Below are 19051 nucleotides of genomic sequence, written 5' to 3'. Positions count from 1 at the left end.
TCTTCGTCGGCACCGAGTTCTCTACAGGTGAGCTTCGTCTTCGTTTGCGTCGGGTGGGCTTCCTCCGCCAGTCGTTGTTTCGCGTCCTGGATTCTTGATTTTGACGTTCAGGTGGGCTACATTCGGTTTCTACGGTCCTAATTCACTGAGTCTATATGGGTGGATGCGCATCTGATCGAGTGGATTCCTAGTTTCGCGTCTGTTTGAGTAGATTCGAAGCTGCGTTCGACGGTCACCAGCGATTGAGTCTGTACGAGTTTTGTTTTACGGCTTGTTGACTAGTGGAGGTGTTCATGGTCGACTGGTGAGGCTGGGTTTTGTTGGTTCGCAGACGATGACGATCTTATTGAGGTGTGGGTTTAACATAGTGAGAGTTGGTGATGATGGTGTGTAAGCGATCGCCTCTAAGACTGAAGGAGAAGAATGGAAGGCGAGTTGCTCGTCAACCCTTTCGTCTGCTTAGACCAGAGAACAATTTGGGATTAGGTGCTCGTTCTTCAGAGGTGAAGGATTTTGGGTTGTCTGATGGTCGCTCTGAGGAAGGTGAAGGCTCTGGTATGGGGAGTGTTGGGTTGAAGAAGGAAATTCGGGTTATTATGGTTGAACCGAGTGGCCTGGGTATTGGGTTAGTTGATGGGCAGAAAGTGAAGGGGGTGTCTAGGAGCCTTGAGGGTGCTGGAGGCCCGAATGAAAATCGGGTTGCGAGGGGTGTTGAGGTGGGCCTTAAGGGAGTTGGAATGAGCGGACCTGTTGAGAGTGGGTTGAGGCTGAGTAAAGGGAGTGGAATGGTGCAGAGGGTGCTAGGGAAAGGGTCAATAGGTGTGGGAGCTTTGGTGGGTGGGTCGTGTGGTGCGGGGCCAGTGTTGGGAGGCTCGGGGGGGCAGAAGTCTGATAGTGAGAAGGTTTCGGGGGTTGGGCTTTGTGGAAGTGAGCGTCGATCGGTGGACATTCAGGTTCTTCGTGAGTGGGAGGAGCCAATTCTGGTCCAAAGGTGGTTCGGTTGGAGGAAGGGTGTGGTTCTAGTGGTTCTGGATCCAACGTGAAAGGGGGAAAGTCATGGGCAGCTCTTTTTAGGTCTAAGTTGAGAGGTAATTTGGAGTTCATTCCACCATTGGTTGAAAATGATAAAGTTATTGTTGAACCTTGTGAGGAGATTATTAATGAGGGTGTCTGTGTGTGGGAGAAATCTCTGGTTGGGTCAATTTATGGATGCCAAACTCTCGTATTCTGTTATTTGTCGTCTTATTCAGAGAATTTGGGGACGTGTAGAGATGCCAACTATTACCTTGTTGGATAACGGTCTGATTATCTTTAATTTTTAGAAGGTAGAGTCACGGGATTGGGTGTTGGAGAATGATCCGTGGCACTTGGGTGGCAAGCCCATCTTATTACGACAGTGGTCTCCAAGTATTATTCATGAAACCTTTGTTTTTTATTCTGTTCCTATCTGGATTAAACTGGAAGGTGTTCCCCTGGAGTTATGGATGGATAGGGGTTTAGCAATGTTAGCTAGTACCGTGGGTAAACCTGTCTCTTTTGATGTTGCAACAAGAGAGCGGCAATGGTTATCGTATGTGAGGGTTTGTGCTTAGGTGGATAGTGATTCGTTAATGCCCTCTTTAGTCACTGTTAGAATGTGGGGTCAGGAGTTTATCATTCCAGTAGTGTATGAGTGGAAACCGCGTAGGTGTTCTTGCTGTGGTTCCTTTGGGCATACTGGGGTGGTGTGTGAGCAACAGGGTGTGGAGAAAGGTCAGGAGTTGTGTATTGTGGCAGTCAATGAGGGGCGTTTGGAGGAGAACGGGGGAATTGAGAGTGTGAGGAAAAGGCAGGACTTGGGTATGGGTGCGAAGGGAGCTAGCCTAGTGGATGAGNACTTGGGTATGGGTGCGAAGGGAGCTAGCCTAGTGGATGAGATTAAGGGCACGAAGAGGGTTGAAGAATTTACTATGGTTAGTCGACGTAGGCGTGATAGAGGAGGTGTAGGGCATAGGGGTGGTAGTGGGTCACCGGGTATGGCGCCCTTGAAGAGTAGAGTAGTTTATGGGTCACCTGGAATTACGGGGTTTGTAAAGTATGTTGATGATCATAATCAGTTTGATGTTTTGTGTGATAAAGGGGGAGACTTGTTGGCATTGGCTCTAGTGCAGGCAGATCCTGATCCGTTGTTTATTATGGATGGGATGTTCGGGAGTTTGGGCAAAGGACTAGTGGAAAGTGGTAGGTGTGATCTCTTGCAAGATTCATGATTTGGTGTTCCTGGAATGTTAGGGGGTTTAATGACCCTGTCAAGTGTAGGGTGGTGGCAGACTTTCTGGCTTCCTCCTCTGTTACTTTTTGTTGTTTGCTTGAAACGAGGGTTCGTCGTGAAAATTTTGGTATGGTGATGGGTAGGTTTGGTAATGCTTGAAGTTGTGTGTGTAGCTATAGTGTGCAGGGAGTTAGGAGGATTTGGGTGATGTGGCGGAAGAGTGTCTATGATTTTTCCATTGATGTCAGTGGGGATCAGTTCATTTCTGGAATCTTAGTGGATATTGTATCCAGTGCTAGGGTACATATTGGTGTGGTGTATGCCTTTAATCACGTCAGCGAGAAGAGGAACTTATGGTCTCGGTTGATTAATGTGTGTGTCTCGTGGCAACTTCCTGGAGTTGTTTTGGGGGATTTTAATGTTATTTGTAGTAGTTCGGAAGATTTTGGTGGTTACCCTAGCTTGAGGGAGATGGAGGAGTTTGATGAGATGTTATTGGAGACGGATCTGGTTGAGTTGGGTGTGACAGGTAACTGGTTTACTTGGACTAGTAAACTTCAGGGGAATGGTATCTTGCGTTGCTTGGATCGATGCTTGTCCAATGAGGCGTGGAAGGTAGCTTTTCCATATTCGGAGGTTAGGGGTGGTCAGTGGGGGGTTTCTGATCATAACTCTTCTGGTTTCTACAAGGGAGACGAGGAGTAGACTGTCTTCTACGTTTCATTATTTTTCTCATTGGGAGAAGGCAGAGGGTTTTCTTGATACTATCAGGTCAGTGTGGAGAAAGTCTGAGCATATGTCTCCTATGGTTAGTTTTGTGCGAAATTTAAAGGCAGTGAAGCGGGTTTTTCATACATCGTTTGGTAGGCGTATCTCTATATTAGCTAATGAGGTGCGGGCGGCTAGGCAGGTTATAGAGGCTGCTCAGGTTGCGGGAGACGGCTCGGGCCATTGAGGTGTTTTGTCAGTGGCGAGATTGGAGGAGGCATCGCTCCGGCAAAAGGGCAGGGTCAGGTGGCTGGAGTTAGGTGATATGAACACAACTTTTTTTTATCGTTGTGTTCGTTCTCATCACAGCTGCAGTGGTTTATTTACGGTTGTGGATGCTAAGGGGACTCACCATATGGTGCATGACAGGGTGGCAGGGGTGGTGGTAGAATTCTTTCGGGGTTGCTTAAGGGCTCAGCATGTGAGGTATAGGGATCTTACTGTCTGGATTGGGGATCTTGTACAGTTCAGCTGGCCCGATGAGGGGGTGGAGGCACTTGGTCGACTAGTGAGTCGAGAAGAGATTCAGAAGGCTTTATTCTCGATGAATTTTGGGAAGGCTCCTAGGCCTGATGGGTTTTCGATTGGGATGATTTCTGTGACGCTGTGCTGAATTTTTTTGAAACATGTTACCTGCCTGGTGGAGTTAATTCTATTGCTATTACTCTCATCCCTAAGAGGCGAGGAGCTGAACGTATGGAGGAGTTTCATCCTATTTCATGTTGCAATGTTATGTATAAGTGTATCTCGAGGATCTTAGCTGAGAGATTGCGGTTGTGGTTGCCTGATTTCATCAGTGGTAATCAGTCTGCGTTTGTTCCGGGTAGATCGATTTTCGATAACATTTTATTGTGTCAGGAAATCGTGGGGAGCTATAAGGAGGGCAGAAGGAAGCTGCGATGTGTGTTAAAGACCATCAAAAGGCTTACGATTCGGTGAATTGGGATTTTCTGTTTGGTGTATTGTTGGCTACAGGTGCGCCCCTTCAATTTGTTAGTTGGGTGAGGGCTTGTGTTACTTCGCCTAAGTTCTCTGTGATGATTTATGGTTCCCTTGAAGGGTTTTTTCCTGGTAGGAAGGGGTTGAAGCAAGGGGATCCGTTGTCTCTTTTTTTTTTTTTTTTTTGTGATGGTGATGGAGGTCTTGTCTAGGTTGTTAAATAAACTTCTTGTGTGATTTAGGTTCCATGATCAGTGTGAGCACTTAGGCCTAACTCATTTGGTTTTTGCAGATGATTGATGATTTTCTGTGCAGCTGAGAGAGATTTTTTGGAGTTTGTAAGGCAGGTATTGACAAAGTTTGCAGAGCTGTCTGGATTAGTTGCAAATGTTGGGAAGAGTTCCATGTTTGTTGTTGGTGTGGAGTCTGGGGAGGCGGAGGAACTAGTTGCGTATATGGGAGTCTCTTTTGGTTCGTTGCCTGTTAGGTATCTGGGTTTACCTTTATTGGAGGGTCGGTTAAGGGCTGTGGATTGTGCGCCTTTGATACAGAAGATTACAACTCGTATTAAAAGTTGGGCAGCGAGGTCCCTCTCCTTTGGTGGGAGGTTGCAGCTGTTAGGTCTGTTTTACAGTCCTTTCAGGTTTTTTGGTGTAGCATATTCATGTTGCCTGTTTGTGTAACTCATGAGGATGATCGTCTATTACGTAGTTATTTATGGAAGGGTAATGAGGTCTGGGTGGTGTACGGATGGCGTGGGATGAGGTGTGCTTGCCATTGGGAGAGAGGGGGTTGGGTGTGAAGCATATGGCCTCTTGGAATCAGGTTGCTATTATGAAGCTGCTCTGGCTTTCTCTTAATTAAATCAGGGTCACTTTGGGTGGCGTGGGTAGAGGCGTATGTTTTTACGTGGGCAGTCGTTGTGGGCTGTTCGGAGTGAGGTTGGGAGGTCTTGGTGCTTGAGGGCTATCTTACAAAGTAGAGATAGATTCAAGCATCTGATTCGTTATATTATTGGCGATGGACAGTCTTGTTTTGTTTGGTGGGATCCTTGGCTACCAGGGGGGGTGCGATTTTGGATTCATACGGGTATACGGTGGTTTTATGATGCAAGAAGTAGTTTGGAAATGCGGTTGTCGAAGTTCTTAGATGGTGAGGGAGGTTGGAGGTGGCCTACAGTGTCTTGGGAGCTACTTGAGATCTGAGGTTTTATCCAGACAGTGGGGCCTAGGGTGAGGGAGAGGATTATTGAGTTTGGATGTCGGATGCTAGTGGTCGGTTTTCTATGCTAGTGCTTGGGAGAGTATACGTCCTGCGTCTCTAGGGTGTCTTGAGCTGGTATTTTGTGGGCAAGGTGTGGATATTCCGCGTCACTCCTTCTATGCGTGGTTAGCAGTGAGGGACAGATTGGGTACGCGGGATTGGTTGAGGAGTTGAGGTGTGTTGTCGGGGGGGGGGGGGGGGGGGGGTGTCTTTTGTGTGGGGGAGGTGTGGAGTCGCGAGATCATTTATTTTTTGAGTGTGGGTTTAAGAGAGAGGTGTGGTCTAGTGTGTTGCGTCAGTTAGGTTCGACGCATCGGGTGACTTGTTGAGATGTAAAGTTAAGTTGGTTGTACCGAGTGGGGTCGAGTAAGGGGTGCATAGTAAGTTGTTCCGTGTTTTCTGGTGTGCGTCCATATACTACATTTGGCAGGAGCGTAAATCGACGACTGCATGGAGGTCGACGAGGTCGGTGTCTGCTCTAGTTCACCTTATGGTCTCTACGGTTCGTGCTCATGCTACTTCCTGGCGGGTTGACCTTCTTGGTCTTATGTAGTGGTGTACGGATGTTTTTTTTCCTTTTGAACTTCACATTGTTCTCTATTTTGCTGTAGTCCCTAGTTTGTGGGGTTTTAGGTTCTTTTCTCTGCCTTTCCTCCTGGTGGTTTGCGAGTTTGCGTCTATGTGTTGGTTTGGTTCTGGTCTTATCCTATTGGCTTTGTTTTGGTTTTGATGCCCTGTCTTTGCTTGTGCTTTGTTGCTTTGATGCCTTGATCCCGGGCTGTGGGATCCTCCTTGTTGTTGTATAATAATATCACCTATTCTAAAAAAAAAATAATGTACATCGGTGAGAAATCCACTTCAAAATTTTATTATTTTTTAGATTATCCAATTTTATATTTTAGTTATTTTTATTATTTATTTTTTTTATATTATTATATTATATTTTCTCCATATCTGTGTTCCCATCGTGCTCCTCAATTTCACAACATGTTATCAGCACAAATTCCTGTGTTGCTTCCATCGCTGAACGTAGGTCATTTTTTTTCTTCTTTATTATAATTAACAAATTAAATGTTATTTTGCATATTTAATACATATTAAATTACTAATATAAATACAATATTTTGTGATAGTGTTGTCGTGACAAACCTTACAAAATTAGAATTTTCAACCCTTAACATTAATGGCAATAATTATTTGTCATGGGGTGCTCAATGTCAAAATTCACCTTAATGCTATGAACTTGGGAGAAACAATTAAAGAAGAAAATATGACATCCAGTCAAGACAAAACAAAAGCTATGATTTTCCTTTGTCATCATCTCCATGAGAGATTAAAAATGGAATATTTTATAATAAAAGATCCTCATATCTTGTGGAAAAATTTGAAAGAAATGTATGATCGTCAAAAGACCGTTATTTTTCCTAAAGCTCGTTATAAGTAGATACATTTGAGGCTACAAGATTTTAAATCAGTAAGTGATTACAATTCCACATTATTTACAATCAATTCAAATTTGTTGTTAAGCGGAGAAAAATTACTGATGCTAATATGTTAAAGAAATTTTTTTCTATATTTCATGTCTTGAATATGCTCTTGTAGCAGCAATATCGAGAGAAAAGTTTTAAACAATATTCTGAACTAATTTCATGTTTTCTCGTGGCCGAACAAAATAACGAGTTATTGATAAAGAACCATGAACCTCGACCAACTGAAACAATACCATTAACTGAAGTGAATGTTGTGAATGTTAATAATCTTGGTCGAGGTCTGGTCGGGGTTGTGGTCAAGGTCATGAACGTGGTAGAGGAAGAAATAATTATTATTTTCGTGGTGGTCATTCTAATCATTTAAATTTCAAAAGAACCACATAAAACGATGATCGCAAAGGAAAAGAAGCTTCACATGATAAGAGTTTAAAGAGTGTTGAAAATAAATGCTTCCGATGCAGAATGATTGGGCATTGGTCACATACCTGTTGTATGTCAAAACACTTAGTTGACCTCTATCAAGCCTCCCTGAAGGAAAAAAAGAAAAATGTGGAAGCAAATTTTGCATACCAAGATAATGACATATTTGACCCATCCCACATGATAAATTTGGATGTGGCGGACTTCTTTGAATCTCCTAAAGAGAAGATTGACACAGTTGGTAGAACATCGAGTATTTCTTTTGATTTTGAGAATATCTAGACTTAATGTTGTTGTTTTCTTTTATTTATCTTCATGTTTTTTTTAAGTAGCTTTTGTATATTTTATGTGTGTTTTTCTTATTGTGATTATTTTCTTTTAATGAAGAAATATAGATTATTTTCATATGTTGGGTGTTTAAAAAATGAGCAAAGACGATCTATGTCTGGCAGACAGTGCAACTACACACACAATACTTACAAAATAAAAAAAATACTTTTCCAAATTGACAATGTTGAAAGCAAAAGTAAATACAATATCAGGTTCTGCAAACTTGGTTGAAGGTTTTGGAAAAACAAATATTGTTTTGCCTAGAGAAACAAAATTTACAATTGACAATGCATTATTTTCTAGTCAATTAAAGAGAAACCTTCTAAGTTTTACAGATATACGTTGCAATGGTTATCATATTGACATTGATCATAAGAATAATGTGGAATATCTATATATTTTCTGTGTTGTCTCAAATGAAAAACGTATATTGGAAAAGTTGCCTGTTTTATCTTATGGATTGTATTATACTCATATACGAGTAATTAAAACATATGCAACAATGAACCTAAAATTCATGAATCCAGATATATTTGCTATTTGACATGATAGATTGGGTCATCTAGGGTCCATAATGATGAGAAGAATTATTGAGAATTCAAGTGGACACCCATTGAAGTGCCTGAAGATTCTTCAATCTAATGAATTATCATGTGATGCTTGCTCTCAAGGTAAATTAATAATTAGACCATCACCAGCTAAAGTGGGAATTGAATCACCTGCATTTTTAGAACGAATTCATGGTGATTTATGTGAACCTATTAACTCACCAAGTGGACTATTTAGATATTTTATGGTATTAATATATGCATCCAATAGATGGTCACATGTGTGCTTATTATCAAGTCGAAATCTTGCATTTGCAAGATTACTTGCTCATATAATTAAGTTAAGAGCACAATTTCCTGATTATACAATTATAACCATTCGTCTTGATAATGTTGGGGAATTTATATCCCAAGCTTTTGATAATTATTGTATGTCAATTGGGATAAGTGTTGAACATCTTGTAGCTCATGTTCATACACAAAATGGTTTAGCAAAATCATTCATAAAACGTTTGCAATTAATTGCAAGACCATTACTTATGAGATGTAAGATTTCTTCATCTGTATGGGGACATGCTATTTTGCATGCAGCGTCACTTGTACACATTAAACCAGTAGTTTATCATAAGTACTCGTCATTACAATTAGCTTATGGTCATGAGCCAACTATTTCCAATTTGAGAATTTTTGGATGTGCAGTATATATTCCAATTGCTCCATCACAATGCACTAAGATTGGTGCTCAAATGAGGTTAGGAATATATGTTAAATATGATTCCCCATAAATTATTAAATATCTTGAACATTTGATAGGTGATGTATTTACTGCATAATTTGTTGATTGTCATTTTAATGAGACAAAGTTTCCAACATTGGGGGGAGGAATTAAAAAATTGGAAAAATAAATTTCATGGAATGCATCGTTATTGTCTCATTTAAATCCCCCATATAGATCAATGTGAACTTGAAGTTCAAATAATAATTCATTTGCAAAATATAGCAAATCAATTACCAGATGCACTTATAGATGCAAAGAAAATAACTAAGTCACATATACCAGCAGCAAATGTGCCATAAAAAATTTATATCCCAATACAACAAGTTGTTGCTAATGAGTCTGGAACACGCCAAAAGCGTGGTAGACAAGTGAGTTCCAAAGATAAAAATACTTGAAAACAAAAAATAATTAGTAGTAAAAAAAAAAAAAAAAAACTTAGTTCATGATGTAAATACCCATGCAGAAATCCTTGACATGACTAGTGAGGAAAGTGAAATACCTAAAGATAATAATGATATTTTAATGAACTATGTTATGATAGGAAAAAGATGGAATCGAATTAATGTAGTTATTGACAACATTTTTGCGTATAATATTGCTCTTGATATTATATTTGAAAATGAGGATCCTGAACCAAAATCTGTTGAAGAATGTTGATATAGGAAAGATTGGTTTCAGTGGAAAGAAGCAATCGAGGCAGAATTAAACTCACTTTCAAAACGACATATTTTTTTATCAGTAGTCCGAACACTAGAAGGTGCAAAACCTGTGGGATATAAATGGGTATTTGTGAGAAAAAGAAATGAAATAATGAGGTCACAAGATACAAAGCAAGACTAGTTGCACAAGGTTTTTCACAAAGACTTGATATTAATTATGAGGAGACATATTCTCCAATGGTGGATGCAATCACTCTAAGATATTTAATTGGCCTGACTGTGTATGAAAGTTTGGATATGAATCTTATGGATATAGTCACAACATATTGATATAGATCTCTTGATAATGATATTTATGAGAATCCTAGAATGATTTAAAATACCTGAAACATATACATCAAATTTCTAGAAAATAGTATTCAATAAAGTTACAGAGATCTCTATATGGATTGAAACAATCAAGATGAATGTGGTACAATCACTTGAGTGGATATTTATTGAAAGAAAGATATCAAAATAATCCAATATGTCCGTGTGTTTTTATAAAGAAATCACAATCAGAATTTGCTATTATAACTGTATATATTGATGACTTGAATATAATTGGAACTCCTTAAGAGCTTTAAAGGTAATAGAATATCTTAAGAAATAATTTGAGATGAAAGATCTCGGAAAAACAAAATTTTGCCTTGGTTTGCAAATTGAGCATTTAACAAATGTAATATTTATTCATCAATCAACTTATATAGAAAAATTTTTGAAAATATTTTATATGGACAAAGCACATCAATCAATTTATATGGAAAAATTAAATATTATAATGGAAGTTTGTTCATTGGATATAAAGAAAGATATAATTCGACCTCGAGACGATAATGAAGAACTACTTGGTTCTGAAGTATCATATCTTAGTGCAATTAGTGCACTTATGTATCTTGTTAATAATACAAGACTAGATATTGCATTTTCAGTAAACTTATTAGCTAGATATAGTTCTTATCCTACAAAAAGACATTGGAACATAATTAAATATATACTCCGTTATCTCTGAGGAACATTCGATATGAGTTTTTTTTTTAAATAAATCAAATTTTGATCTAGTTAGTTATATAGATTTTGGATATTTATCTGATCCACACAAAACTAGATCTCAAACAGATTATCTGTTCACATGTGGAGAAACTGTTATATCATGAAAATCGGTGAAACAGACCATAATGGCCACTTCCTCAAATCATGCTGAAATTCTTACAATTCACGAGGCTAGTCGAGAATGTGTATGGTTGAGGTCAATGACTCAGCACATTTGTGAAACGTGTGGCTTGTCTTCTAATAAAAATCTTCCAACAATATTATACGAAGATAACACAACTAGCATAGCCAAAATCAAAGAATGATATATTAAAGAAGATAGAACAACACATATTTCACCGAAGTTTTTCTACACTCGTGATCTTGAAGAAAATGTCGACTGTACAACAAATTTGTTCGAAGGATAACCTGTCAGACTTATTTACAAAGGCATTACCAACCGCAACTTTTGAAAAACTGGTGCACAATATTGGAATGTGGCAATTCAGAGATCTTAAGTGATGTTTTCCCGAGGGAGAGTAAATATATTGTTTTCTTTTAGGAGTATATATTATATGAAAATGTATTATTTTTTCTTCACTAGGTTTTTTCTCCCATTGGGTTTTTCCTAGTAAAGTTTTAACGAGACATATTTCATATATATATATATATATATATATATATATGGGCAATGGGGAGTATTATACATATCATGAAAATAGATGTCCAATGTTTAGTGTCTTAAAAGTTGTGTCATTTTTTATATTGTCCAAGTGCCTTGTAATAATTCATGTTTGGTGTCTACATCCTACTTGCCACTTTGCCTATAAATAGTGACATTTGGTGGATTTCAAAATGATGCACATTTTTGAGAAATTCACTTCAAAATTCCATTAATTTTCATATAGTTATTTTATAATTTTGGTTATTTTATATCATATTGTATTATATTTATTACTATTATTATATAAATATATTATTATATTATATTTTCTCCGCATGGGTGTTTTCGTCCTATTCAATTTCACAACCACCCATGATTTGACTGGACCCATGTCCTTCTAAATCTCTTAAAACAATAAGAAAATTAAGGGGTTGTCAAGTAAACAAATTTAGAAAATAAAGTAAAATTTAAATGAATATCCAAAATAGAGAAAGCGATAAAAAGGACAATTTAGTCACTTTACAGCTGCTAAACTTAGAGAGAGGATCCAAAGAATGATACAATGGCCATTGAGCTTTTCTAATTATATATTAATTTAATCTCCAGATTTCACCTAAATTTTGTTTTTAATCGATGCTGATTTTTGTTTATTTATTTAATTGATGGATAATTACAAGAAGATTAAAAAACATAATGAAAAGTATTTAAAATAATATAATATATATTTTTTAATACAATCGAGATAAGAGAATTTGAATTATAAACCTTTTGATCTCTTATATATCAATATGTCAATTGAACTATACTCGATTTATAATTATATAATATACGTTATTCACTTTTAATATAAGGATAAATGAACCAGTTAAAAACAAAGTGTCTTTATGAACTTACTTTCCAGCATATAAAAATTAAAACTACCTAATTTTTTTTAGACATATATCTATTTAGAAAGTCAATCCAAACAAATAGATATACTATAAGGACAATTGAAGAATAAAATCTCCACCGACATAACATCACGACAATATATTCCTACTAGAATAATTAACGATTCAAATCTTTACCCTCCATATTAAATTTAAAAGGAAAAAAAAATCATTCAATAATGTAGGTTCATAATATTTCTTAAAATTTCTCTCGAGCATATCTCACATTGCTGAGGGTAATTGAACTCATTTTTCTCTCTTTAGTTGATAATGTAGTTGGTAGATTCAATATACATCTCAATAAGATGTTTGAATCTCCAATCAATCGTTTTTCGGTGAGAAAACTCGTATCGAGTGTTACATTTCTAATGAATGGTTGAACTTGATAACTAAAAAACATCAATTTTATATTTTATTAAGTCTATATATTGACTATATAAAAAAAAACTCTTTACATTACGAACTCAACTCAAGTGGCATCGGTATGTGATGGAGATCAAGAGTTTCATGGTTTAACAAATATGTATTTGACAGACAATTCACGTTCTGTTTTTAAAAGTTGTTCTTGGATTATTTGATCCAAATAGTGCAAATTTTGAAAATAAGATATTTTTTTAAATTTTTATTGTATCAAGAATTTGAATTTTAATGATAAATACGGTTAGAAATATAGTATGTTATAAACTCAATTCAATTATTTAAATTAAAACGTGTATTATATAATGTAACAAAGACATGTTTGGAGTGATTTTGAAATAATTAAAATTCACTTTTGACATTTTCAAAATCAACCTGAAACATAGTTTTAATCATTTCAAATCAATTTTAATGATATAAAAATTGAAGATATAAATATAAAATTAAATGTAAAATTAATTTGGAATGAGTAAACCTTTGTTACGAAGTAATTTTAAATATGTTAGAAATGATTTCAACAATTTCAAAACCACTCACAAACATAAACTAAATTATATAAATATTACAAAATAACAATTATATAATTTATTTTAATATAAATAAGGTTCATAAATAAATTATTAATTTATTATTAATCAGTATTTAGTGGATAACTATTATAATTTATAAATTAATATGATACACATTTTAACCATTGTTTAAATTAAAATATAGTTTTTGAATCTCTTACGAAATATATATATATATATATAATACAATTCTATTTTCTTGATTTCATTATTTGTAAATTTTATGTTTTCAAATTTCTTTGGTAAACTCAACAAAGCAAAATTAAATTCCAAACCTACGACTACAATAAATTTTTTTTTCCTCTCTCATTTTCTGGAAGAACCCAAATAGCTGTAAACCTCCTTTTTAAAAGAGCTTTAACTTTTGAGGCCACAAAAGAAAAAAAAAGAAAAAAAAAAGAAAAAAAAAGGGAAAAAAAAAAAAGAAAACAGGGTTAACTTTTTAAATAATAATTAAAAAAAGAAAGGAAAAAAAACGCTTTTAAAATTCTCTCCCTCCTTGCATTTCCGTTTGTCCTCCAGCCAAAACACCGGCTCCAACTATTCTCTTCCTCCATTTGTTTTTCTCTGTTCTCGCCGGAGAAAAGCTGCCCAATGGACCGCCGGCGTTCTGTCCGACCACCGCGTCCGAACGCCGTGCAGGATGGCGCCACCTGTACCTTTAATCGGGACGAACAAAACACATCGGTGGCCGACCATCAACACTCGAAAAGCCCATCGCCAAAAGCTTCCGATGCTCTTCCTCTTCCTCTGTACCTCACCAACACAATCTTCTTCACCCTTTTCTTCTCTGTCGCTTATTATCTTCTTCACCGATGGCGCGATAAGATCCGAAACTCTACACCTCTTCATGTCGTCACGCTCTCTGAAATCGCCGCCATTGTTTCTCTCATGGCTTCCTTCATATATCTTCTTGGATTTTTCGGCATCGACTTCGTTCAGTCTTTCATAGCGCGTCCCTCTCCTGATGCGTGGGATCTCGAAGATGAAATTGATCGAACTCTCCTCATCGACAACAATCGCTATGCTGCACCTCGTTGCCCGTCTGCTGTCGCTTTGCCGTCTAAAGTGGCCGACGCCGAGCCGTTGAATACAACTCCATTGCCGGAGGAGGATGAAGAGGTTGTGAAGATGGTTGTGGATGGTTCTGTTCCTTCGTACTCGTTGGAATCGAAACTTGGGGATCCGAAAAGAGCCGCTTCCATTCGCCGTGAGGCACTGCAGAGGATGACTGGAAGGTCGATCCATGGGCTTCCGTTTGAAGGATTCGATTATGAGTCTATTTTAGGGCAGTGCTGCGAAATGCCGGTTGGGTATGTTCAGATTCCTGTGGGAATAGCGGGGCCTTTGTTGTTGGATGGGTTCGAGTACACGGTGCCGATGGCTACGACGGAGGGTTGCTTGGTGGCCAGTACCAATAGAGGTTGCAAAGCGATCTATGCGTCTGGTGGAGCAACCAGCATGTTGTTGAAAGATGGGATGACCAGAGCTCCGGTTGTAAGGTTTGGGAGCGCCAAAAGGGCATCTGAATTGAAGTTTTTCTTGGAGGATCCCAATAATTTTGATACCTTGGCCGTCGTTTTCAATAGGTAAAAGTTTGTCATATATTACCTGAAACCTCTTCTAGCTTATCAATTGGTGCTTTCTTCGTTTGGCTCGAACTTTTATAATCCTAAAGATAATCAGTGTTTTCCTTTTTCCTGCATTCTTTTTCCGTTTCTTTTAGTTTTTTCCTCCTTTCTTGAGGTGGGTGAGTGGATCAAGTTTGAGTCCTAAATTTGTATTGCTTTATTAAATTTTGTCTAATCACGACATGATAATACAATTGCATTTGTTTCCTAATTTGCAGGTCTAGTAGATTTGCTAGGCTTCAAAGTATCCGATGCTCTATTGCTGGGAAGAATCTTTATGTAAGATTTTGTTGCAGCACAGGCGATGCCATGGGAATGAATATGGTGTCTAAGGGTGTTCAGAATGTTCTTGAGTTTCTTCAACATGATTTCTCAGATATGGAAGTCATTGGTATCTCTGGTTAGTACTTCTCTGCTTCTCTTCTCCTTTCGTACTTGTCTCTTTTTTAGTGCTTCTCGGCCCCGTTCTTGTTAATCTGTCAACTTCTCGAATACTGACATTTCAATTTCGAGATTTATTTCTTTATTTTAGTTTCTTTGTATTAATATATCCCTTTGATTTGACATTAGCCCCTTCTTTACTTTCCTTTTTCTTCCAAGGGAATGGCCGATTATGGGAGGAAACATAACTGATATATTAAATATGTCTTCTTGGGAGATTATGTTAAATTCTATAGTCTTGGAGTATAGACTCTATTGGGGATCAGCTATAACGACCTTATTTGAACAAGATCTATTCTATAGGTTGTACAACGTGACCTTGAGTTCTAAAGAATGGGATCATATATATAAGATGTAGTACTAAATCAAAATCTAAATGTTTGGTTTGTGATGGGAATGATTGTTGAAGCCAATAAAATAGTTTTTCCCTTCATCTCTGTCCTTCACATCGCAGTTCCACATTTATAATTGTAGATTCAGATTAACTTACCTACACCTTTAAGCAAAGAAAAGTTTACAGAGACTCTGTCTCCCTCTCTCTGTCATGTTTACTTGAAGTAAAGAAATGTGCACAAAGTACTACTTGCCTTGGAAGTATTAGTTCTTACAATTTGATTCATCCTCTCAAATAACCTTGAGGTAGGACTGTTGATAAGAAAGAAACAAAAGTAATTCGTTGGGTCATGGGTTTGATCTTATTTTGTTTTCTATACCATCTTTCATCCGATGGGTGGCCATAGTTTTGGGAATTATTTGGTTATCTTGTCCTATATAATCTTTATTTGTAATAGTGTCAGCTGTAATGTTTGATTTACTATGACTAGGATCCTATTCTCTCCCTTAATCTCAACATTTATGAGTTGTTTTCTGCTGGTAACTTGAATTTCCTACAAATTTGTCAACGGGTACAGATTCTCAATTAAAATTTGGTGAGAAGACTTATATACTTTATTCTAAGTGACTGGCCTCTTCATTTGGCAGGAAACTTTTGTGCTGACAAGAAACCTGCTGCCGTAAATTGGATTGAAGGACGAGGAAAGTCTGTGGTTTGTGAGGCAATAATAAAGGATGAGGTGGTGAGGAAGGTGTTGAAAACCAGTGTTGCGAGTCTAGTAGAGCTCAACATGCTTAAGAATCTAACTGGATCAGCAATGGCTGGCGCCCTTGGTGGTTTTAATGCTCACTCCAGCAATATTGTATCTGCAATTTTCTTAGCAACTGGCCAAGATCCAGCACAAAATGTGGAGAGTTCTCACTGCATCACTATGATGGAACCTGTTAACAACGGAAGGGATTTGCACATCTCTGTCACAATGCCTTCCATTGAGGTCACAAACACATCGATATTCGCCGTTTTTTCACAAATACACCTTATATCTCGAACTTTATTCATTGTACTTTCTTATTCTCTTCAGGTTGGTACTGTTGGAGGTGGAACTCAACTTGCATCTCAGTCTGCATGTTTGAATCTTCTCGGTGTGAAGGGTGCTAGCAAAGAGTCTCCGGGAGCAAATTCAAGGCTCTTAGCCACCATTGTGGCTGGTTCTGTTCTTGCAGGTGAGCTATCCCTCATGTCTGCTATAGCAGCTGGACAACTGGTAAGAAGTCACATGAAATACAATAGATCTAGCAGAGATGTATCAAAACTTGAATCTTAAAACGTATTAGTTCAACAAAAGGGTGGGATCCAGTAGAGATAGAAATAAAAAGGGAAAACAAGATTTGGATCTTTCTGGTGGAAGTAGCAAAGGAAAAAATATGGCTTCTGGCTGGTTTACATGTGATTACCAGAGACTAGCCTAGCTGGAAGGTGGCCCCCATTGAGGAAGACATGTAACATGGTTGGATAAAACTTATTTGTGGTTCTTCTGGACATATTGTGTGCCCCCCACGAAGGTATATGGTGTGTTATCTGTCCTTTTTTTTTGGCAAAGAAAAAAAAAGAATAATATATATATTCTCATTCGTTAGCTTTCCTGACATTTGAAAGCTTGATGATTCTCGTTGGTGTTGTTATCTGTTTGTAGATTTGTAGACGATGGTGGGGGAAAGAGGGGCTTAGTTTTACTTTATGTATGATATTATGTTTCTTCGTACGTATTGGTTTGGTCAAGTTATGGTCGTTGTTGTAACTTTGTTATGCTGTAAAACCTTGATAACTTGATTGTTCTAAATCATCCCTGTATTTCAATGCTGTATGGTTTTGTCTCTATTGGTGGTGTTTAGGATTGTAAACGATGTTGACCCACCGGCCAGGTTGCTTTATTATTTTAACGTTTTCATTGTTTGTGTTGGCTTCTTGCCGGCACTAGCTTGTTTTGGTTTTTTGTTTCTGTTTTATCCTGGGTTTCGCCATTTTTGAGGCTAAAACGATAACAAAATTTTAGAACTACTTTTCCAAAATATTGGTAAAATAGTGGTGATGAAATGATGGAACTAACGGTCAATTGTACTCTGACCTTTTAGAAGCCATTTTAAAGTTTTTAAGTTTGAATCAAGAAATCAAATTACAACTTGGAGGCTGAATATGTAACTCTTGAAATTTTGAGGGGTCTTCGGACTAAGGAATAGAAGTTGTTGACTCAACAAGTTTTGGATCTCACGTCTAAGATCACTAATTTCATGCCTTGTTAACTTCTAACATTGTAGGCTCATCATTGTTGACTATATAGATTTCACAACTCTCTAAACTTAACAATTTCACTTCTTATGTTATGAAAAAAAAAAATCACTTTTGAGTCCAAATACCTAAGTACCAAATGATGATTAAATCCAACTATCAATGACCAAAATGGTTAGTTTCTAAAATCTATGAATTAAGGAGAAATTAAGTTTAGATCTCATTTACCAATGTACAAGATTAAAAATTCAATATAAAGTAGAATACACAAGTTAGAATAAAATAAGGAAACAATTATTATTATTATTATTTTTTTTATTTATTTATTTTTCTTTTAACATGGCCAAAAATAGGGAAACAATTGTTTTTTTTTAAGTCCAAACTTTTTAAATTCATCCATTTAAACCTAACTTGAATAAATCTATTAATTTAGACTTGGTTAAGTTTCCATTTCAATCACTCTTAGAAAAGCCTACACATGTTCAAAGTTATATTTGTGTTGCTCTATGATAGGTACTTGTTTGTCATTTTTTTTAAAAAAACCCAAAAATAGCTAAAATTATTCCGAATTGAGTACCCACAAATTGTGAAACCATGAACTCAGCTCACGAAAGTAGGACCCACATAAAAATAAAATGGACTTGTGTTACCCTTCGATGTAGTAACCAACAATGACAAGAGTGAGGAAGATTTAGTGACTAAGTCGTTGAAAGCGACAATGGCATGGTAGTTTGACTGACTTTGGTGGTGATTAGTTTAAAATCGATTAAAATGTGGGGCAAACTAGGAAAAATATGTAGATGGACAACACAGACACTCATGAATATAATGAACTAATTGTGGACCTTATCAGCCCCATCGACGATCTAGACTATGCATATAATGAAATATTACGAATTAACAGTCGTGATATGTTAAGTCTTTTGTTCTATTACAACTATTCGACTCAAATTAGTCACACGCTAAAATTCCTTCCGATATATGAAACATCATAATCTAACTATGGAAATATGTATGGTAAATTCTTTCCTTTAAAAGTTTATAAATTCATAATAATGTCTTTCTTTTCAAATACTTACAATTATTTGGACTATGTCATAGAATATTTCTTTCATTAGAATATGCAATAGACTATTTCTTTCATTAGAATCTTTTTTAACTACAAAATTTGGCTGCATCACTAGTCTATTTAAAAAGACGTCCATTTATAAAATTTGTTGAACAACTTCTAAAAGTGGTTTTTCTAGAATCAATTTCTCTTAC

At 36.9% G+C, this 19051-nt stretch overlaps 1 protein-coding gene across 1 annotated transcript; it reads left to right on the top strand.

Moving 5' to 3' along the window:
• The first annotated feature begins 13690 nt into the window (after positions 1–13690).
• Positions 13691–17366, top strand: LOC120075609 (3-hydroxy-3-methylglutaryl-coenzyme A reductase 1-like). Its single transcript, XM_039029158.1, has 4 exons — positions 13691–14685; positions 14946–15127; positions 16150–16496; positions 16584–17366. The coding sequence occupies exons 1-4, from the start codon at positions 13691–13693 to the stop codon at positions 16824–16826; spliced, it is 1767 nt and encodes a 588-aa protein (XP_038885086.1). The 3' UTR covers positions 16827–17366.
• Positions 17367–19051: the final 1685 nt, after the last annotated feature.

The sequence above is a fragment of the Benincasa hispida genome, chromosome 4 (genome assembly GCF_009727055.1).
Source record: "Benincasa hispida cultivar B227 chromosome 4, ASM972705v1, whole genome shotgun sequence".
NCBI lineage: Eukaryota > Viridiplantae > Streptophyta > Magnoliopsida > Cucurbitales > Cucurbitaceae > Benincasa > Benincasa hispida.
The sequence above is the reverse complement of the archived record's forward strand: the minus strand, read 5'-3'. Positions and strand labels throughout refer to the sequence as shown.

Excerpts from the sequence above, each read along its gene's own strand:
- LOC120075609 (XM_039029158.1), top strand. The coding sequence starts at position 13,691 with ATGGACCGCCGGCGTTCTGTCCGACCACCGCGTCCGAACGCCGTGCAG. Across the intron at positions 14,686-14,945 it reads TTGGCCGTCGTTTTCAATAG|GTCTAGTAGATTTGCTAGGC; the intron begins GTAAAAGTTTGT and ends CCTAATTTGCAG. Across the intron at positions 16,497-16,583 it reads TCACAATGCCTTCCATTGAG|GTTGGTACTGTTGGAGGTGG; the intron begins GTCACAAACACA and ends TATTCTCTTCAG.